Consider the following 22920-nt stretch of genomic DNA (forward strand, 5'->3'; position numbering starts at 1 on the left):
GAAATACGCGATGATGGCGTCGGGGGTAACGGCAGGTTTGCCGAGGGCCAGACGGGAGGCACTCGGCAAACACCCTGGCTTTGCCGAGTGTCAGCACTCGGCAAACACCCTGGCTTTGCCGAGTGTCAGCACACGGCAAAGCCAGGATGTTTGCCGAGTGCCGTGTCCCGGACACTCGGCAAACATGGGCACTTTGCCGAGTGTCGTGTCCATGACACTCGCCAAAAAAGCCGCGGCTGGTCCTAGGAGTGGCCCCTTTGCCGAGTGTTAAAGCCAAAACACTCGGCAAAGTGCCCCCCTTTTTCGATATTTTGCCACGTATAACGGACCCCTCTCAATTCACAATACACATATCACAAGCATTTGTAATAAACAATCACATGCATAATTCACAACCACAGGCATAATTCATAAACACCACAAGCATAATTCAACATAAGCACGAAACAATCCATAAATCCAAGTTCAAGTCACAATTTAGTTTCCACATTGTTCACAACCAAGTCTACTTCCATGGAGGCCAAGGAGTCCACTGCAACAAATTTTGATCTTCATTATTCGAAGCCGCCGATTGATTCTGCACATAGCATAGGACATTCTGAGCTAACATCTAAAGTTGTCAAATTTAAAGTATTGAATCTTAAGCACAATGTGTCAAGTGACTCACAGGAGTAGTCGTGGGTGGCTGAGGCGGAGGGAACATCATCGGCGGTGGCGGAGGCAAAGACTGTCCCATGCTCGAAGCAAAGTACTGCATGTACTGGAACATCTGCTCCATCCTAATCTGGTTTTCCTCCTCCATCCTCCGCCGCATTTCCTCCATCTGCGCCGCCATCTCCTCTTGTTTCTTCCTTGCTTCTTCCACCTGGGCCTACAATATTTCATTGCAATGTTATAATGCAAAGCTAAAGTATAACAACAAACGAACGATGAATGGAAGAGAAAGAACCTGTAGAGCCTCCATCTGGAACTGTGCAGCGGTGGGTCGTGGCCGTATCGCCGGGCTCGAGTCCGTGCTCCTAGCTCGGATCTGGGAGAGAGTGGGAGTAGAGGCCGTGTCGATGACGCCGTCACCAATCCAATATCGGCCATGCTTCTTGCCTCCTCCCACCTTTATCACGATTTCTCCATCAATGTCCTCGGAGCTCGGATCAAAGTCTGGCCCGTGAACCTCCCTAGCCATCTTTGTATACTCGCTGATGCGGCTGTGTATGCTAGGGTGGTTGTACGCCTCGGACGGGTCGTCTGGGTTGAAATCTATATCGGCCGTCGCCTTGCCCTTTTTGGAGAGGACCCAGGCCTTGAGCTGGGAGCAAGGTCGGCCATCATGTGACGCCGACTGCGGCAAAATACAAAATGATTAAAAATTACGTAGAACTGAACGTTACAATAAAGAATTGAAGTTGCGTACCTATTTTTTTTCTATATTCATCAAGGCTTAGGCTGCCTTGATGGTGTGGTGCAGTCGGCATCTGCAAACGCCGCTGCCGGCAAGCAAGGTGGTTCTCCAACCACCCGGGCTCCAACCACACGTCGACCATCCTCTCCCAGCACGGCATATGCGCACGACACCACCATGGAGGCACCTACATCATCAAGCGTGTGACATATGAAAAAGAAAATGAGCCTAATTAATCTTAAATAGTAAGCATCAACGTTCTTTACTTACCCTCATGAATTGGCCCTTAGTCATGTTCATTGTTCTTGCCTCCTCTTTTCTAACCTTCATCTGTCTGTATTGAGCGTGGAATTCGATGATGGCCTGGATGCGCGCCTCGTAATGAATGTCCTTCACGAGCTTCTTGGCGGCTACATCACAGACGGCCTTCGCCTTGGCCTCGAACCTCTCCTGGCATCTATAGAAATCCTGCATATACACGCGTATACAGTTATTATTTCAAGAATGTCGAAAGTAGGTGATGTATTGAGCAATTTAGTATGAGGAGTACTTACCCACAGCTCGGCCTTGACCCGCTCCGCTATGTTGGGGAATCTTCTCTGTTGATGATCAGGGACGTCGGGGGCGGCGATGTAGTGGTCCCACGTGTAGGCCGGCTGCTGCTGTCCGGCGTACACCACCAAGCCAAGGAAGTGAACCATGCACAAAAGGCCAAGGATCCCGTTGGCCTTACGGTTGTGGTCACCCCCACTGAGCTTAATCCAACTCCTGCACAAGTCATTAATATGAATTATTAGTTTTTGTAACTTTCAACATAAGAACTATATTAAGAATATTTAAAATAACTTACTTGGTCCCAATCGGTTTAATCAGCGGGCGTAAATGCTCAGGTATCGGCCGCTTCGGGAGGGATGAGGGACTTCGCAACCATATCTTGGACTGGGCATCCCCTGCCTCCCTGTCCCCCTCCTGCTCCTGCTGCTCCTCCTCCTCCGCCTCCTTCTCCTCCTCGTCCCCAGAGACATGTGCGGAAGGTACCTCCTCCTCCTCCTCCTCCTCCTCCTCCACCTCAGGTTCAGGCGACGGGGGCCTCGCCGCTTTACCCTTCCCTTGAGGCCTCTGGACCACCTCCTCCTCCTCCTCCTCCTCCTCCTCCTCCTCAACCCTACGTCGAGGCCTGCCTCGACGCCTTCCTCGACCGCTCCCTGAACGTGATCCTGATCCTGAACCAGTCCCTGACGCGGCCAGTCTCTCGCAAATCGACGTGAGCTTCCTCATACCGCCCACCATTGCTCAATGACCTGCAATTAAAAAGAGTACACGAGTCAGCATAGGCAAACAAAACATAATTCCAAAGATATGCAAATTATAATTAAATTATAACTAAATTAGTACGAATCATACATGTATTAGAAATAATCATCATGATCGGGATTAGCTGGATCATAAGTCTCATCATCACTATCACGCGTGTCGATATAGTCAAGCTCGTGCTCCGAAGAAGGAATGTCGTCATCACTGTCATTAGCTAACTGTAATCGTTGAAGTAATTCTAAGTCCTGCACATTCTGAACCTCGTCTCCACCGTCCTCTGCAGCAACCCTCTCGTTGTCTACTTCCATTCCGATCGCTTTGGTTAAATCTATCACAAAACTCCCTTCGAGCCCATCTTCTTGGAATAACTCTCCTTCGTACGTGTCGGGGTCTATATTGTAATCTTCATTGTTTGGTATAGGTAGTTTACCATGTGGCGATACCTTGTACACAACATCCCAACCCTTAAGATGGCTGTCGGTTTGGCACAGGTATGACAAATAATAAACTTGCATGGCCTGTTGAGCCACAATATAGACATCGTCTCCTGGTAGCCTGGATGACTGTCGAATTTCGACTAGCCCAAGGTTAGGGGCCCGTCTCACAACAGATGGATCAAACCAATGGCATTTCAATATAACTGGATTAAGAGGTTTGCACCCATGAAAAGTGAGTTCGTATATTTCTTCAATTCTTCCGTAGTACTCGACCCCATCGGAGCCTGGCGTGAAAACTCCAGTATTTGTGGTTCTTCGATTGGGCCGACTCAGCTCGCGCCTTGTTGTGTGAAACCTATATCCGTTGACGTCACAACCGGCAAACGACCTGACCCTATAGTCACAGCCATCGGCAACCTGTCTCAACTCGACATTCATAGACGCATCGGTTCGGCCTTGCAAGTTCAAACAGGGCGGTTCGTTATATTAATCGTATGTATGAGAATGTTCGAAGAAATGAAATTGTACCTTCTGTTTGAACCAAGAAATGAAATCGGGCATTCCATTTCCCGCACCCTCTTTAAGAAGAGTCTCAGCTTCGTGCGGGTACGGTTGCCTTGATTTACGCCAGAATTGACGATGAAATTGCCTATAGCAACAAGAAAGATACGTTTAGGCAAGAGATACCATGACTACGTCGAAACAAGTTTGTGAGAACTTACATCATGTACGGCTCCACTTCAGATAGGTTGGTCAACACATACAGCATGATAGAGCGCCACTCTTCATGGTTTAGGGTCTTGCGGGTCGCACCACTTGCACTTCCGAGTTGCCCTCGGAAAATGCTAAGGCTTAATTCATCTTCGCTGGCATTGTAACGAGGATGTGGATTATGCACGTTAGGAAGGTTGTCAGCGTAGTATTTCGATGTGAAGTTTGACACCTCCTCCAGAATATATGCCTCTGCAATGGATGCTTCAATTTTGCACTTTTTCTTACATTTAGTTCAAAGAACCTTTTGACATCTCTCAATTGAGTAGCACCAACGACCCTGCACAGGCTCTCCCATTCGTGCTTCATACGGGAGGTGTAGAATCATATGCTGCATTGGATTGAAGAAGCCTGGAGGAAATATCTTCTCCAACTTACAGAGCAACACAGGTGCCATTGTTTCCATTTCTGCAACCACGGTACGAGATAACTCCTTTGCACAAAGCCGGCGGAAGAAATTGCTCAACTCCGCTAGCACCTGCCACACATGCTCAGGGACATAGCCTCGAACCATCACCGGAAGTAGGCGCTCAAGCCATATATGGTAATCATGACTCTTGAGCCCGTTGATTCGCATAGTTGCTAAATTCACTCCCCTCTTCAAGTTCGCTGCATAGTCATCAGGGAACATTAATGTTTGGAACCATTCTAGAACCTCTCTCCTTTGGGCCCTCGTCAGAACGAAATCGGCCTTAGGCTTCCTCCACGACTTGCCAGCTCTTGGAGGCGCCATGTTTAGTTGTGGTCTGTTGCACAACGTCGCTTGATCCACTCTAGCCTTAACGTTATCCTTTGTCTTGTCAGGAATGTCCATTATTGTACCAAAAATTGCCTCGGCGATATTTTTTTCCGTGTGCATTACATCAATGTTATGTGGAACAAGAAGATCATCAAAATAGGGAAGCTTCCACAAGCACGACTTCTGCGTCCAAGCATGTTGCTCGCCATATCCCAAAAAAACACCTTCTTCATTATTGACCTCGAGAGCGTCTAACTGAGCACGAACTGCGGCCCCTATCATCATCGGCGGTGCGGGGGGCTGTAACTACAACATCTTTGGTAAAGTTCTTGATGTCTCGTCTAAATGGATGGTCAGGAGGGAGGAATTGTCGATGTTTGTCGAACGAAGAATATTTGCCACCTTTCGACAACCAAATGAACTTCAAAGATGCTTTACATACTGGGCATGGGAACTTCGCGTGAACACACCATCCGGAGAAAATCCCATATGCCGGCAAGTCATGTAATGAGTACTGGTACCAAACATGCATCTTGAAGTTTGTCTTTGTGGATCGGTCATATGTCCATACCCCTTCCTCCCAAGCACGGAGCAAATCATCAATCAGAGGCTCCATGTACACACTCATATTATTCCCCGGATGCTCTGGAATTATCAACGACAAGAATATATTATGTCGTTGAAATAGGACGCTGGGGGGGGAGATTCAGGGGGATAACAAAAATGGGCCAACAGGTGTACGGGGCGGCCGCCATTCCATAAGGATTGAACCCATCAGTTGCCAATGCAACGCGTACGTTACGGGCCTCTAGAGCTCTTGCAGGATAAATTGCATCAAAGCTTTTCCAGGCTTCAGCATCGGATGGGTGTACCAGCTTCTCAGGATTATAGCGACGGCCATTTTTGTGCCATGTCATCTGTTTCGCGGAATCTTCAGTCATGAAAAGCCGTTGGATCCTCGGTATGAAAGGAAGATACCGTAGAACCTTCACAGGAATTGCGAGCTGCTTTTTCTGACCGTCACCACAGTCTACCTCTAGAAACCTAGACGATTCGCACTTCACACAGTATTTTGCTTCCGCATACTCTTTCCTAAATAAGATGCATCCCTTCGGGCAAGCATGTATATGCTCGTATGGTATCTTAAGTGCACGAAGGAGTTTCTGTGCCTCATACATGCTCTTTGGCAAGATGTGACCAACCGGGAGCAGGCTTCCAAAAACTGTCAACATAATATCAAACGCGTCTCGACTTAAACTAAACTGAGACTTCACAGCCATTAGGCGTGCAATGGCATCTAGTTGAGAAACCTTGGTATGGCCGTGAAGGGGTTGCTGTGCCGCAGACAACATTTCGTAATAAGCCTTAGCGGTAGCCTCTAGCTCCTCCTCCCTACGTGCTTCTTCGAAGTGTGCATCATGGTAGTCATTTAACATGTCTCCCACCCCGGCATCATCATCAAATTCCTCGATGCGTTGTCTCATGACCTCCTCTCTCCCACGGTCAGATTCACCATGGTAGATCCACCTGGTGTAGTCTGACGTAAATCCGTTCTTCACCAGATGTTTGCCCATGTCTAGCTTGGTTTGCCGACGCATGTTTCCACATTTGCTGCACGGACACCAAGTCGATCGAGCTCCTTTGACACTTGCAAACGTCCGTTCCAAGAAAGCATCCGTCTTGTCAATCCATTCATTGGTCAACGTATTCTGACTACTGCGACCCATGTACATCCACTGACGATCCTCCATCCTCTACCATTTAAGCGAGTAATACAAAATTCACATTACATATACACGTTCCTATATTGTCCACTAGGTAAAGATAGGTCCTAATCCCACCCGAGAATGTGTAGGTGGGTTTAGTATCCATGGTCTACTTTGACCCAAGATAAAATTTCGGCAGCACCTCCCCGCTATTCTCCAAATACACGTCCTTGACAGGAGATTGTGTATCTGGAGAACAACAGGAAGGTGCTGCCGAAACTCTATCTCGGACCGGAATAGACCATGGATACTAAACCCACCTACACATCCTCCGGCTGTCCAAAAAACGTGGACAATTCGAAACAGATACGATTATAGATATGCAAAGATCTGCATATTTCCAAACGTATCTCTTTCGAACGGGAGACGCCTAACTAGGTTACGTGATATACGAACATTATACGGAAAGAGAGGTGTAGCATGCCTCACCTTGCTATCCTGCAAAGTGACGAGTCGAGGACGGTCCTTGTAAGCCTCTCCTGCAACAAAAGAAACAGAGCACTGTTTAAGTCAAAATTTTGGCAGCAACTCCCCTGCACGGGGAGGTTTCCAAAACCTGCAACATAATAAACGGCACGATAGCCGACAACCACAATCTCACCAAAGAGTTGGCACGATGGCCAACAACCACAACCACCTCTCTACATTAAATACCACACCTCTATTCTTTTCAACATTTTCTAATTTCCACTCTTCCTTCTTCTCTAATTTTCTAAATTCATGTCTCTAATTTCTAAAATAAATCCTACCACATCCTACCACCTCTCTAGTCTTTTCAACATTTTCTAATTTCTAATTTCATGCCTACTCTAATTTATGATGTGTAGCGGCATAGAAACTTACCGGAGGGGTGACGGAGGGGCGATGGCCACGGATAGAGGAGCGGGGGCGGCCAGGGGCCGGTGCGGCGGCCGGACGGGGGCGGCCGGGGCCAGCCGGAGCGGACGTGGGGGGCCGGCGCGGGCGGCCGGCCGGGGGCGGCCGGCGGCGGCTCGGGGGAGGCCGGGGCGCCGGCGGCCGGCGCCCGGGTTCCGGCGCGGGGCGGCGGCGGCGGCGCGGGCCGGGCGGCGGAGCGGGCGCGGGGTGGTGGAGCGGGCGCGGGGGGCCGGGCGGGCGCGGGCGTGTGCGTGTTGTGGCTGCTGTGCCTGTCCACGTGAGGCGCGTGAGGCGCTAAGTTTGGTGGAGGCGCAAACTACATGTTTGCCGACTGCACCATCGAGACACTCGGCAAACATGGAGTTTGCCGAGTGCCCCCCGTCGACACTCGGCAAACCCTAACGTCCGTCACGGCGGCAGCACAGCGCGGCACGTGGAAGTCACGTGCTCAAGGATTTGCCGAGTACCCCAGGTTTGCCGAGTGCCCCGTGGGTGTTTGCCGAGTGTTTTTTTGGTGGCACTCGGCAAAGCGTGTTTTCGCCGAGTGTGTTATTTTTGCCGAGTGTTTCTAGGATTGCACTCGGCAAACCGGTCCTTCGCCGAGTGCCCGCAATAATACACTCGGCGAAGAAATTACACTCGGCGACTTTGAGGTTTCCCGTAGTGCAGGTACTACGTGGTACTGCACAAAATTAATCTTTGTCTTAGAAAGTTCTATAGAAATGAAATAATTGTTATAATAAGTCTAGCCGCACGAACCGCCTTGTTAGTTTGCTTCGAGAGAAATTAGCAATTAAATTTTGTGGTCCACTGGGATTTTATCCCAAGGCTTCACTGTAGACTGTTCCATGGCCTACAAACGGTATGGTTCTATAGCTCAACAATCACCAAGCGATGCTTTTTTGGGTTTTGACACTATTATTTGTATATTGGGTATTGGGTCACTACGTCAGCTTAATTAGAAAAATCTGCATCCCTAGTTGTGTCATCCCGGACCTGCTTGCGGTGGAAGAGAGCTCAGAGCGCGTGCTTCGGCTGCAGGCATTGCACGACCACTGCTGCAGCTTGGGTTCTTTTGCGGTTCTTACGGGCTTGGTAGGCTGGGCTGCAAAGCCGTTGCGGCTTGGCCACATAAGCCACAAAGACGATTTTTAGGGGGCGCGGGCCTGGCGGGTTGCATCAATTACCCGCGCGCCCCGCCTGCATATCAAGGCAGCGCCCCGCCTGCATATCAAGGCAGATCATTGGAGCGATTCACCAAATTCTCATCTGAAGCTAGCTCGGTATTACAATCTGAATGCTGTGCGTGTGACGATGAGCTCGTGATGTCTGCAGCGTATACGTCACTTGGTTGCTACCGTATACACGTCCTGTGGCAGTACCCTCAAAATGTCTTGCAGCAGGAAGCTGATTCGATTGGCTAGCTTGCTCACCAAGCTTCTTTGCTCTGAAATGGAGTGGAACTTAAGTAAAGTTTAGCCGCTTTTGGAAAAGTAACTGCTCGACAACGAATCTCTGCTGACTTCACCGAGGCGATATAAAAAAAGGGAAAGTATTTTGTGAGTGCTACCGTGTGCTGTCTTTTGTGTGTGAGGACAAATTCAGTGAGGTAAGCGGATCAGGTTTGCTTTGCTTCAGTAGGTTTCGTGATTATTCTTGCCCTGACTTTATTTTATAGGTCAATTATTTGCGCCCTGTTGTTTTATTCGAACATTTAGTGTTTGTCCATGTTACACGCCTGATTAAGCAGCGAGCGCCAAAGTCGATGTTACACGGCGTTGTTTCCAAGTTCATGATCTAAGTTGAATAATCGGATCAACAGTAAGGGTGTACATGGCGGATGAAGCGGTGATGGATGGGCGAACTTTGAGCTTGGAGCTCGATCGACGACTTGTGATTGCCGGATGAAGTGGCGTGCACACGCGGAAGGAGCGGCGCGTATAAGGCAGTGGGTTGCTCAAAGTTGTGCATACTGGATGGTGCAGCGTTAGGTCCACGGCATATCTTTCGACGTGTAGCTATTTCGGTGAGTTGTCGGGTAAATGGCTAGTTTAGTTCGTTAAGCTATATATACTACATCTACTCGTCCATTTTAATTTGATGGAATGTGCTGAGAGCCCATGTCATATCAAGAACACATTCAAACCACGAATTCAAACCTCGAAAGTGCTAAGTTGATCCTCTAAGACAATTAGCATATACTTAGAGAGTGATTATAGCTAGATTAGACAGTGAGTGAGATTGTAAGGTATGTTTGCATTGTGCTTGGTTCTTGGAGTGAAAGAAACTTGTAAGCTCGGTGTGCCGGTACCTTCGTACCTTAAGTGGCTCGCGAGCAAGCCATTGACCCTATAACAGAGTGTAACTATGCAATAACAAGTCAGTGCTCGTAGCCTAAGAGGAGGAGGGGATGAATTCGGAAAACTTGAATACCATAAAATAATTCTAGACACCATGGCCTAATCACTTGAATACCATGATTTGGATCTAGCCATGTTTCGGTTTGCATTCTTGGGACCTATAAAACCTACAAGATGCATGCTAGATAAAGCATTAGTTCTAATGACTATGTCGTTACTCAATCACCAAAATCACAAACTATAGCCTAATGGAGCCATATTTGTTACCCTACCATATTGATATAGAGAACAACCAGATATTGTAGGGTGTATTTTCACTACTGGAAAAATCAGCATTAGTACCGGCTGGGAGACCTTTAGTCTCGGTTTCCCAACGAGTCCGTCACGCGGTGCTAAAACATGGAATGGAGGTAGTACTTGTCATGACATAGCCAGGAATCTCTGATGAAATTTGCCAGTCCGAAAAGTCAAGTCAATTGAAATTTGTATTTGAAATAATAATCATGGAGCATATCGAAGCCCACTAGGGCACCTGTGCATATATATACTCCCGATCCATATGCGGATACATCTGGATCAGTCAGCAGAGTTCGCAAATTGCAAGGTAGCCCGCAAGAAACACTCAGCACCTGCCAAAACTGCACAAGCCATGGCACAAGTGCTGTGGTTTCTTCTTCCTGCCGCCACCGTCATAACCCATCTGGCTTCGGTAGCCGCCGGCGCTGACGACGCGGACTGTCCCGGCAAGTGCGGAGACGTAGACATTCCCTACCCATGGGGCATCGGCGGCAAGTGTTCCTGGCAGGGCAAGTACAGCATCACTTGCAACCACAGCTTCGATCCCCCGAGGCCATACGTGGGCTACAGCGAGGTCTTGGACATCTCGTTGGAGGCCGGCGAGATGCGCATCCTGACCCCTGTGTCGTCCCAATGCCACAGCCCGGCTGGGATCACAACAAGTGTCACCTACGAGCACACGGTCAGGCAGTTCCTCATCTCGACAACACGCAACGAGTTCACGGCTATCGGTTGCAACACCTTGGCGGTCCTGGAAAGCAACAGCTACTACACTGGCTGCATCACCTCCTGCGTGAGCCTCGCTGCGGCGGCTCCAGACGGCGACAACTGCACTGGCCTCGGCTGCTGCCAGACGTCCATCCCCGGCAACCTTACCAACATCAAGGTCACCTGGGACGAACGCTACAGCAATGGAAAGGCCTACAATTACAGCCCCTGTAGCTACGCCTTCGTCGCCGAGAAGCACTGGTATGTAAATATACTAAGCGAAATCAGACGTTACGGGAGGCCTGTAGACCTCGAATTCTTCTATCAAGCCATCATAACTCGAAAATCTACTGTAGCTCATTGCAAGTAACTCTAATTCCCATATGAACTAACTGGAAATATATAAGGTGTAAGAACACATTTAGGCGTTTGAACTTTATTTGAAGGCCTTGAAACAATTGACTTTTTCGTACCCTCATATGCCATCACTGTTAAAGCAAAAATCTTATCACAAATCCGAGCTCTTGATATTTACGTGTGGGATCTATACACACAGCTGTGGTGTACAAACACCAAATAATAGTTTACTAATAGATGTGATGATAGAGATAGCAGAAGAGTCGGTGAACTAATCTCTTGGCGTAGAAAGATGAAAAGTGAAGGGTTTCGATATTAAAGGGGCATATGTTCTGGTGGCGCTAAAATCAGGCCAACACACGAACGTACTCGAACGTGCAACGTGCGGAGAGACTCTTTGCATCTCCTTGCACAGGCTGGTCAGATCGGTTTCGCCAGTGAACCCGGCGGTGAACCAACGAATGCTCGCCTGGAGGGACTCCATCAAGGCAAGGGCACCTTGGATAAGTTGGATTGTTTTAGGATCGGCAGGCAACTTAGAACATCCTCAAATACCGTAGAGACGAAGGAAAAACAGCAAGATGGGGTTGGAAAAGATAGGGCAAAGAGAAAAAGGTAAAAAGGCAAAAATATTAGATTGATTTGTTTTGATCGATTGGATTCCTCTCAATCAGCCGTGGCACTTTTTATTTATAGGGAGGGGAGGTCTTACCCCATTAGGAGTCGAAACCCTAACAAATTCCATGTCAAAATACAACTTCTAAGTTGGACTACACAGATCAAACCAGTGTGACTGCCCTGGCAAACCGGTCTGATCGGCCTTCTTGGATGCAGATCTTCCCGAGGTCATAACTCTCTCATCCGAACTTCAAATCGGATGTTCTAAATATGCATTATGATCTATTCGATGAGAGCTGCACAATGGTCAAAGTCCAATTTGCATTTTGAGGACATTGGTCGAACCGGTCTGACCGGTTTAATGACCGATCTGCCAGATTCTGCTAATTTTGGTCGTCAACATGTTCCATGGAAATACTAGAAAAAACAAAAAAAAATATTGGTGTGATACCATCCTGAGAAGATGATATTATTGTACCAGACTATAATGAATGGAACTATGAATAACACCAGTATGTACATGGTAACCTTTATACTTTTGTGCATTTCTGAACAAAGAAGATAAAAATATCAATTTTTGGTATAACAAATGTATAAATACCAATAGTTACTTGGAAAATCATTTATCTGAGGTGAGTAACTCTACCCTTCTGTATTTTAGGTATCATTTTGAACGGGATGATCTTGTTCGAAACAATAGCTTTGTTCGGAAGTATGGAAACAAAAATTTGACAGAAGTCCCTCTAGTACTTGACTGGGCCATCAGGGTCGATGGATCTTGTCCTCCCTCGAATGTGAAAGATGGGGCGTTGGAAGAACCGACAGCTTCTGCCTGTCTCAGCACAAATAGCCACTGTGTCAACGCCTCACAAGGCTTTGGGTACTTATGCAATTGCTCCAAGGGATACATTGGCAATCCCTATGTTACTGGCGGATGCAAAAGTTAGTACTATGCATTTGGCTTTACCTTCTATTATTTGTGCATTCATTTTTCTAAGTATAGGAAATAGTCCTAGGATCAATCCTCGGTTCATGGCTTGTTTTTTATTGAATCTTCAATAATTACTTCATCATCACTAGGAGCGATGAGGTCGTACTATTACTAGTACCATGAAAAAGGGCAAATAACACTTGGTTCAGGACAATATGAATAGTCAGTTCTTACAATTTGTTCCGAGCAATATGACTAGTGGTTTCAAAACTTGTGTGCCTCCACGCGGACCAAACTGAACTTCTCAATTCACAATCAATTGGTGACTCGTATTTGACAAAAAATCCTGTTGATAGCTTCAAACTAACAGTGCACATCCCTATTATGCAGATGTTAATGAGTGCGAGCTTCGAAAATCAGATCCTACCAGGTATGAAAAACAGTATCCATGTAGCAGCGGTAGTACATGCTATGACACTCCGGGTGATTACAAATGCAAATGCAATTTCGGGCGGAGAGGAGATGGTAAAAGTGACACAGGATGTCAGCCCATATTTCCAGGATATGCAATAGCTGTAGTAGGTGAGGCTTCTTCCATTAATTAATTATCACAACCACAGTTCCTCCCAATCGTTATTTCATTTAATACTAGTTTCTTTATTTTTGCGCTTACTTGTTTGTTCTAACACAAGTACTCCCCCCTTAGAATATAGCTAGTTTTATACTTTCTCAGATAGATTAAGGAGAGTCATATTAAAAGTTTAAATTGTCCTTTATTTACTCTTTCCCGCTACATGCACCAAATGACATGTATGGCGCAACTGTCAAATGACATGTATGGCGCAACTGTCAATTTAATTTAAAAGGGGAACTATTTAAATTGGTACCCTCCAATTAATGCTATTGTTATATGGAACAGTCTAAATAACCCCTAAACTATACTCCCTCCATCCTGGAATATAAGGGAACCAGGCAATCAAAATTAATTATCAAATATAAAGGATAATGGTATATTAGGAAACCACATCTTAACTCATGTTAAAAAAGCACCCCTCCTCTGCCTTTTAAAGGATGGGTTTTCCCTTGAGTTCACCTGATTAGCTTGTTTAGTATGGATTTAGTGAGGGGCACATGTGTCTTCTCCTATCCTCCTTAATCTGTCAAGGATGAGGATCCACTACTGTAGAATAGGCTATAACCGCCAGGTTGAAACCGTGCATGACCACTGGTTTTCATCTTCGTTGGATATTAGTTGGCAGCGATAGGAACCGCTATCACCGCCGAATGGAGAACTGACAGTGAAAGTTATTAAATAATTAAAAAAATTAGCTAGCACATATCACCTCAGCAGGCCACCGCCGTTCCTCATGCCGCGACCTGCTACCCTCTCCTCACACCGCCCTCGCCGTCAGACCTCGCCATAGTAGGCCGCGCGCCATGGTAGCCCAATCACGCCTACCCCGCTTCCCCACCGCCAATCCTCTGCTACACTAGCACACGTTGCCACAGCCCAGTCGCACCCGCAGAGAGAGAGAGGCGCACCTAGGCATCTTCGCTGCACCGACCCTGCTTGTGCAGTCAGAGCCCCACCATGTCCACCCCGCTGCCCTGTCGGGTGCTACCACTCCTCCGTTGCAGCCCTATAGCATGCCGCCACCTCCGCCACTGCTCCATGCCCCACCACCGCCGCTCCTTGCCCCGCTGGCCGCCACCACGCCTCGCCCTGCCACCACTCCTCGCCACACACGAGGTGAGGGGTGAGTGGAGGGGGAGGAGACGGGCAGCGAAGGGATTTCTGCCGGATCGTGGGTGAGAAGAGAAGGCGAGCGGAGAGCGGTGGAGACAAGAGAGGATAAGGTTTGGATGGAGAAGAGGGGAGGGAGAGAAGAGGAGGCGAGCAGATTTATGTCGGTCAACTAGATTCAATAGAAATTTTGGGTCGAGCCAAACCCTTCACCAACAGATTTTGAAATGAACCGACGGTGAAAATCTTCACGGCCGTTTTGTGGTTGAGCTGGTGGTGATAGCATTTTTCACCACGAGTTCTAACATCTCACGGCTTGATCTGCTTTAGAACCGGTGGTGATTCTATATCACCGCCGGTTCTCCTAAAACCGGTGGTGATAGATCGTTGATGATAGCTCGTTCTGTAGTATTGATCCCTTATAGAACAGATAGTTCTCAATTATTATATTACAACGTCTTAGCCACGTGTTGGTAGGTAAAATAGCACAGCAACAAACGTTCTTCAAACAAACACATAGCTAAAAAAATACATCGAGCACATATCATAATGTTGCTAAACCTACACCGGTGCTGGGCAAAAATTGCATCACAATAGTATCCATGGTACTACAAGCCGAATGAACCATCAGCATCAGCCCCTAGCAATACTTATCCTAGTGACAACGACGAATACTAAAGAATGCTGATCTATCGTCAGCTAGTATGTCATGTACTCACAATCAAATTGTGTAGTATAGTCATCTGACCTAACACAACTAATTAACATGCTACTAGTAAGGATGTAGATATGTCACCCCTCCGATGTGTTTTCATCAGTTATTTTCTTTTGGTAATCCATGATTTCTACACATACATCTTGGTACTACATTTTTAGTTGTTGATATATAGCAAATGTAACCGATGAATACTGGTTTTGTATATTTTTTTGCCTGCAGCAACTATTGTTGTCTCCGTCCTAGCATGTTTTGTGATTATGGAGCTTAAAAAACAAAAGCAGAAGAAATATTTTGACCAAAACGGTGGTAAAATATTGAAGAGTATGGGCATTAACATCTTCACTGAGGAGCAGCTGAAGAAGATCACAAACCGCTACAGCACACCAATCGGAGAAGGCGCCTTTGGAAAGGTCTTCATGGGGACTATTGACAATTCCCAAAGGGTCGCGGTGAAGCGTGCCTCCATGAAAGGTGAGGTGCTTCCGCAGGACGAGTTCGTGAACGAGATAACCTTCCAGTTTCGAATCAACCACACAAACATGGTGCGCCTGCTTGGGTGCTGCCTTGAGACAGACATTCCCATGCTGGTTTTTGAGCTCGTCCCAAAGGGAAGTCTCTACAACGTGCTTCATGGCATGGATGATCAGCACACACTCTCACTGGCGGAGCGCCTGCGAATTGCCATTGGCTCTGCAGAAGCTCTTGCCCACATGCACTCACATGCTGGTGACCACAACCATGTCCATGGGGACGTGAAGTCTGGCAACATCCTCCTTGACAATGATCTCACACCCAAGGTGTCTGACTTCGGTTCGTCCAAGCTTGTGTCAATCGCCAGCATGTACTCCAAGTGGTGCGTGTCAGGGGACATGAGTTACATAGACCCAGTATACATCAAGTCTGGCCGTTTCACAGAAAAGAGTGATGTCTACAGCTTCGGCGTGGTGCTCTTGGAGCTCATCACAAGGAAGACGGCCAAGTACGGTGACAACAGCCTCCCTCTAGACTTCGTCAAATGCTGCAAAGAGGACGGCAATGGAAGGAAGTTGTACGACAGAGACGTAATGAAGTGCGATGACGCTCAATCTCATTGTCACATGGAGTGCCTCGACAGGATTGGCAAACTAGCAGTCCGATGCCTCAAGGAAGATCGGGAGGAGAGACCAACCATGGCAGAGGTGGTGGAGGAGCTCAAGGAGGTGAAGTCAAAAGCCTGCGGAGATGAAAGCACGCTGATGAAGAAAGAAAATTGTTAAGCGTGCATGGCCATAACTTAAGCTTTGCAAGAGTTCATCGCTACACTATCCCTTATGCACGTGGTGTGTACGTATGCACGTGGTGTGTAACTTTTATATTTTCTTGCGCTAGTTCGATGGGACTTTTTAAGCTGCTTTGCTGTAATAATTGTCAAATAGGAATATGTATGTGGGTTCTTGCTTTCTCAAATATCGATATATATTAGTTGTGAAAAATAATATGAATATTAATTGTAGCATGTCCAGTGATGCTAACTTGTCTGCCTGTTTTTGCATTGCTGCAATATTCTGGCATCTTCACACCACGCGCAGCAGGAGCTCTTTATCTGGCTCAGACTCGTATCTGCCTTCTCATGCCAGAGCTAGCTAGAAGGAGCCTCCTGCCACGGTTGCCGCCGGCAGCAGTGCACCAATTGCTGCTTGATGGTTTGCCTGCAAGGGGTCCCATTTGACTCATATGAACTGTTGCAACAAACAATAGCCTTTGACTCCGTGCCAATGCTCCAGTTCCAAATTCCAGACAATGCCCCAGTAACAAAAATTTTCAGTCTTCCTGGCAAAATTCCACTAGGCCACGCAACTCCTCGGAACGCCAATTTCTTGACCTAAATCTAATTGAAGGTGTCCTGCCAGCATGGTTGCGCAAGCTAGCTAATCTCAGTTTCTTTTCATTAAGATGGAATTACCTTCTTGGTCCAATCCCTGCTGCAGTTAGCAACCTTAGGAGGATGCCTCCAACTTGACAGGATTCATTCTGGTAGACCTGCATAGTGGGATTTCAATGGCTTAATCTTGAGGGAAATCACCAATTCCGTGCCATGCCACGGAAGATTGTACCTCATGCTAAATAATCTGCATAAATAATTTCTTCTGAAGAAAATTGGTAACCTATTCATTTAGACTATTCCAGATGGTAACATGGATAACACTCACTCCACTCCACTCACTGGGTCACGTCGTTTGCTTTCTCTTGACGTCTACGTACTGCCAAGTTTGAAATGACTGTGTGTCCCGTGAAATTTAAGGTTTTAAATCTCCGGTTATAGTTGTCGCTATAACCGGCTATAGCTATTTGAGGCTGATCAAGCTATTTGTATTTATATACAACTTAGTGGCTATAGCTCGCTATTGCCTCATTTAGCCTCCGCTATAGCTGTTTTAGAGGTTATCCGTTAAATAACTTTAGCCGGAGATTTAAAATCTTAGTGAAATTCAGGGTTAATTAACGTGCTGCAGATGATGTATTCGTGTGCTTGAATACTGACCACAGAAGAAATCTATTAAATCGGACCCTTGTCGCATATTGGTACCTTCTATGCTGCCTAATTCTTTCACTGCCCATTCCGTATATAAGCAGCTCGCCATTTCATTATAAGCACTAGTAGTGGAGTTAGAGTCATACAGGAAAACTGGCAAACAAAGCTACCACTCAAGACCAAAATCTTTATGCGGCATTTTTTTAAGAAAAACTGTTGGGGAGTTCCCCACAGCGCTTCTGAATTTTTTTATATATAATAAGGAAGAACAAACATATGTACAGGGTTGCGGAATACTTGCAACATGGAAAAGAGAAACAGGATTACATGAGAGACTCTAACCAATAAGAAAACTAAAAAACTAAAGGTCTTAGGAGCTCTCTAACTCGATGGAGTTGTAGGGGCAAGAAACATGGTCACAGTAGGTTATAGTTTATGATTTAATGATTGAGTGACAATATAGTTATTGGAATTAATAGTTTGTTGTGAACGTAGCATCGCGCACGCTCATGGCAGGGCTGCGCTTACCAGGCAAGCAGCTTCCTCGCAGAGATACCACCGCTATAGAGGCCGGAGAAGCCACCACAGATGAGCCGGAGTAGAAACCACGGAGGCCAAGTGCGCACAGGGCGTCGATCTGCGCAACAAGCGAAGATCCCCGGCGGGGGAAGCCATGGCGTGCTGCAGCCAAGCGGCAGCGCTGGCCAGCCCAAGAGCAGGAGCTGGAAGCTGGAGCTGCACAGGAGTTGGGCACACGCCCAGATCTAAAAATGGGGGAAGAATATGGTAGCCTGAAGGAGTATTTAGGAGCAACTAGTACACAGTCTAAACAGCAGTCGGAGGATCACCGGCCACTGCCAGCCTAGCTCAGTCGCACGGCCCAACGCAGCGTCCGCTCAACTGCTCAACGAGCATGGCCAGCGCCGTTTCAACGAGCATGGCCAGCTCCGACGCAGGGAATGGCTCCGCGTGCCTCCGGCGGGGAGGACACGGCGGCGGACGGGCGAGAACAGGGTCCAGTCCAATCCAAGGTGTTTTCCGATAAGTTTCAGACGGTTTATGCAAATGTTTGGATCACGATCAATAATCGCGATCCAAATTGGGATTTAAATGAAAATAATCGAATTGCGATCAATAATCGCGATCCAAACCAGGTTGTTATGCGTAAAAGTTCAGATCACGATTATTAGTCGGGATCCAATCTAGGCGCTTTCTGCAAACTAGTTTGCCAGAAACAGGGCAGCCGGCAGTGCCGCTGCCGCCCCCGCCGCTGCCGACGTTCGCTTAGCTCCGGCGTGCCGTCGCCCTTCACTAGCCAGGCCACCCACCGGAGCAGTTGTGCCCCCCCTCCCGCGCACCACCTGAGCAGTTGCTGCGGACTGCGGTGCTCGTAGATGACGTGGACACGTGGTGGGCGCAGCGGTCCCCGCGAGGTGGAATTCGGTCGGAGACGGAGACGAAGGCGAGGACGGCCTCGGCCACGGCGAACGGAGCGGACCACAAGCCGTGTCTCCACGCTGCACGGGCTGCTCATCAGGCCAAGCAATGCGGGCGGCCCCACTGCTCGCTGGTTCGTGGCGCGGGCGTCTGCGCGGCAAGTGCTCGATGCTTTGGCTGCAAGGGGGACTTTACGGTGCTGAGAAACAGGGGAATGCATTCCTATTACACTGAGTTGTGTGAAATCAAGGTGAACCGATCCTTCCATTTTCCATCCCTTATTTCTTGGCTGCTGCAGCGTTTCCCCCCTGTTTTGCTATCAACCAAATGTAATTATTGTTGATGTTTCAGGACATGCTACTGGGTTATGTGAGAAGCATGGAAGCCTAGTAATCATATGGAGGAGCGAATACTTCAAGAAGCTTGTTTCCTGCTTGGCAGTTGGTAATTCTGCTAAGGATACATCATCTAATTTTTCTGGACATGGATGCTCGATTGTTTTGCTGCTGCTAAACCTGAGGTTGACCTGAAACTGAAAACTCTCGAGGATAGTAAAACTAATCAAGGGAGGGTTGTGTTTCTTGTGACCGAAAAAGCATGGATGGATAAGCATCAGTAACAAGGGTATGCTTTCCCGTTTGTTTGAACTGTATAAAATCCAGTCGAACAGACCCTTACAAGAAGCTTGCTTGGTAGTTCTGCTAAGGATACGTCATCTAATTTTTTTGGACGCTAACGGGAAGGGTACACCTCACAGCAGGTGCACATAACAGCTGGAGATGAGATGCTGAAGTTCAGGTATGTAGTAGTCATTCTATTACTGCTGCAAGAGTCCTGAGATGTTTATAATGATTAAAAATACCATGTACCTTTGTTTTGAGAACTCGCATGTAGTATAATCGGAGTGTGCATGAATGATATATGTTGATTCGAGTATTGCAGCTGCATATACCTTATCTCCCAAATCATTGAACATGTCTGTCAACATTGGCACTGCTTATTTGGAGATGCTATGATGTATAAATATATAATATCATCAGAAGTTTTTCCTATTTGCAGGAATGCTTGACTCAATAATTTATCTGTCATCTTGCAAGTACATAGTTCATGGATGTCTATCCTCTAAAAGTTGCACTGTTTTTCGTACAAAATATGATCTTCAGTGTAGGTTTGGAATTCCTTAGGTTTTATATAATTATGTTCACTTCTGTTGCCTTCAGATTTCTGATTCCTTAATAAAGTACCCAAGACAGTTGCCTATACAAATGAAATATTAAACACAGGAAAGCAACTGTGCAAAAGGCTAATTAGTTGTCCTGCGTCAATGAATATTTGTATTTTCTGTTGTCAACTTGTGTTTGTTTGATGCATTCAGCATTCAAGAAGAGTTGTCTGCCCAACATACAAAAAGATTATAGAAAAGAGGGGAGGAAAGTTCAGAAGAAGACAAAAGCTATTGCAGCATTTCAACTGAACAGAGTTTGTTTGTACAGTCACAAGTCACTGACAGGAGCAGATGGAGTTCCAATGTTGTCCATGCTGAAAGCCTTAATGGCCAATGCAGGAATCATAGTGAACAACACTACAGCTTGTATAAGCTCCACAGTGTCTGAGATCTGATAATGCACAAATGAATAGGCTGGGGGTCCATGCTGAAAGCCTTAATGTATCAGAGCTCATTTGTTCAGTTTGCTAATGAAGATCCTTCGATTCAACATGATTTGGGCTTGTTGCCTAGAAATGTCTCACAGCCACATGACAGGCTGGGGTCAAAAGAAATTTCAGAAGTAGAATGGGTGAAGGAAAGTATGTTGGGAATTGTTGTTGCACTTATACCGACATAAGAAGTGCACCTTTGCCCAGCTAGTTCTGACCAGCCTTTTGCCCTGGTGGCATTTTTGTGGTACTCCCTCCATCCCAAATTATAAGTCCCTTTGACTTTTTTGATACATTCACTTTGCTATGTATATAGATATAACAATATGTGTAGATGCATAGCAAACAGGACCGGCCCTTGGGGGGCAGGGGGCGGCTGCCCTGGGCCCCCAAATCCTAGGGGCCCCACCCCAGGTGTAGGCCTGTCCAGGTGTCAGGTTAGGTAGCAGGACTGCAGGAGGTCCAGGTACTCGAGTGCTTTTGGCCTTTGGGCCGGCCGGGTGACGTAATTAGCGATTGGAGTTCGGACGATAGGTCACCTAGGTACGCCGTGCGCAGCAGATCGCACGCAATTAGGCAGTGCATCCTAGCCTCATGGTACCACAACGCCGCCGCCGCACGCGGCACGCCGCACTACCGCAGCGCCGGCCAGGGACGCCACGGCACGCGTGCTGCGCGCCTGCGCCCGTGCTCCCAGCGCATGCACGCACGATCCTCGTCGTGACTCGTGCCGTCGTGCGCGTGTTGTTCCTGTTCGACTGCGTCAGCACACAGGTACGCTGCTCGATTACCAATTCCCCAATTCTCCATATCATTAATTATTAATTCACAAGTTATTTAATCTCAACTGATTTATAACTATTGTATATTTATAATAATTTCAGCACAGTGGGAATTGGGATATCATGTCGTCTAGAAAATATGAATCAGGCTGCGAGAAAAGGAAAAAGAAAAGACGTGTGGATGAGTTGATAGAATCATAGAGAGGAGCTATGGATAAATTTTGCAAGAGTTATCATGGCTCTAAGAGTAATACGGGCGCCTCGACGAACCCAGGTGAGTTGGCAATAGTTGTTGCGGATGAACCAACTAATGGGAATCAGGAAGAAAATATTAACATCAACGTCGATGATAACAATGTAAGTGACTCTCAGACCACACTAAATGCATCAGGTGCACATGCACAGTCTGCTAATGTTGATGAGGAACCAATTTACACTTCAGATATTTATGATCCAAGAAATTGGGATAATCTTGATAATAAAGCAAGAGACATATTAGTCGAGAAAGGGCCTATAAGAGAAGAAAATATCAAATTTCCTCTAGATGCTGCCTCAAGACATTTTTCATATGCTCATTATTCTAGAAAATTAAGCAATGGCGAGGTACATGATAGAAAATGGTTAGTTTATTCAAAGCATGTTGACAAAGTTTTTTATTTCTGCTGTAAGATCTTCAAGTCTAGCACTAGCAAGAGTCCTAGTTCCTTAGCAGGTGATGGGTTAAGAAATTGGAAGCATATCAGTGAGAAGCTTAAAGAACATGAAAATAGTGTTGAGCATATTAGTAATATGAATAGTTGGAATGAATTAAGAGCTAGACTGCGGAAAAAGGAAACAATTGACAAAGAATTGCAGCAGCAAATCACAAAGGAGAAAGAACGGTTGAGGCAAGTTTTGTTAAGAATAATAGCCATTGTGAAATTTCTTGGTAAACGCAATTTGGCTTTCAGAGGAAGCAGTGAGCAGCTTTATAATGATAGTAATGGTAATTTCTTAGCTTGTGTTGAGATGATTGCAGAATTTGACTTGGTAATGCAAGACAACCTTAGACGTATTCAGAACAAAGAAATTCATTATCATTATCTTAGTCACAAAATTCAGAATGAGTTGATCTCTCTTTTGGCTTCTGATATCACGAGTTATATCATAAAGGTTGTTAAAGAGGCCAAGTATTTCTCTGTTATCCTAGATTGTACCCTTGATGTCAATCATCAAGAACAAATGACTTTATTAGTTCGATGTGTTAATTTGTCTGATGGCAAGATAAAAATTGAGGAGTACTTTTTGGGGTTCTTGAAGGTGGATGACACATCTGGTATGGGGCTTTTTAATGTATTGCTTGAATCTATGGAGTCCTTTAGCCTAAATATTAGTGACATAAGGGGTCAAGGATATGACAATGGTTCTAATATGAAAGGAAAATACAAAGGGGTAAAAACACGGTTAATTGATATCAATCCAAGAGCATTGTATATGCCATGTACGTGCCATAGTCTAA

At 46.5% G+C, this 22920-nt stretch overlaps 1 protein-coding gene across 1 annotated transcript; it reads left to right on the forward strand.

The window, feature by feature from the left end:
- Positions 1 to 10242: 10242 nt before the first annotated feature.
- On the forward strand, positions 10243 to 16530 carry LOC101774032 (wall-associated receptor kinase 2-like). The gene is made up of 4 exons (XM_022829192.1): positions 10243 to 10928; positions 12304 to 12584; positions 12964 to 13155; positions 15255 to 16530. Exons 1-4 carry the CDS (start codon positions 10312 to 10314, stop codon positions 16289 to 16291), a joined length of 2127 nt encoding a protein of 708 aa, XP_022684927.1. The 5' UTR covers positions 10243 to 10311; the 3' UTR covers positions 16292 to 16530.
- The last annotated feature ends 6390 nt before the right edge of the window (positions 16531 to 22920 follow it).

Source organism: Setaria italica, chromosome VIII (genome assembly GCF_000263155.2).
Source record: "Setaria italica strain Yugu1 chromosome VIII, Setaria_italica_v2.0, whole genome shotgun sequence".
Lineage (NCBI taxonomy): Eukaryota > Viridiplantae > Streptophyta > Magnoliopsida > Poales > Poaceae > Setaria > Setaria italica.

Excerpts from the sequence above, each read along its gene's own strand:
- LOC101774032 (XM_022829192.1), top strand. The coding sequence starts at position 10,312 with ATGGCACAAGTGCTGTGGTTTCTTCTTCCTGCCGCCACCGTCATAACC. Across the intron at positions 10,929-12,303 it reads TTCGTCGCCGAGAAGCACTG|GTATCATTTTGAACGGGATG; the intron begins GTATGTAAATAT and ends TCTGTATTTTAG. Across the intron at positions 12,585-12,963 it reads TGTTACTGGCGGATGCAAAA|ATGTTAATGAGTGCGAGCTT; the intron begins GTTAGTACTATG and ends CCTATTATGCAG.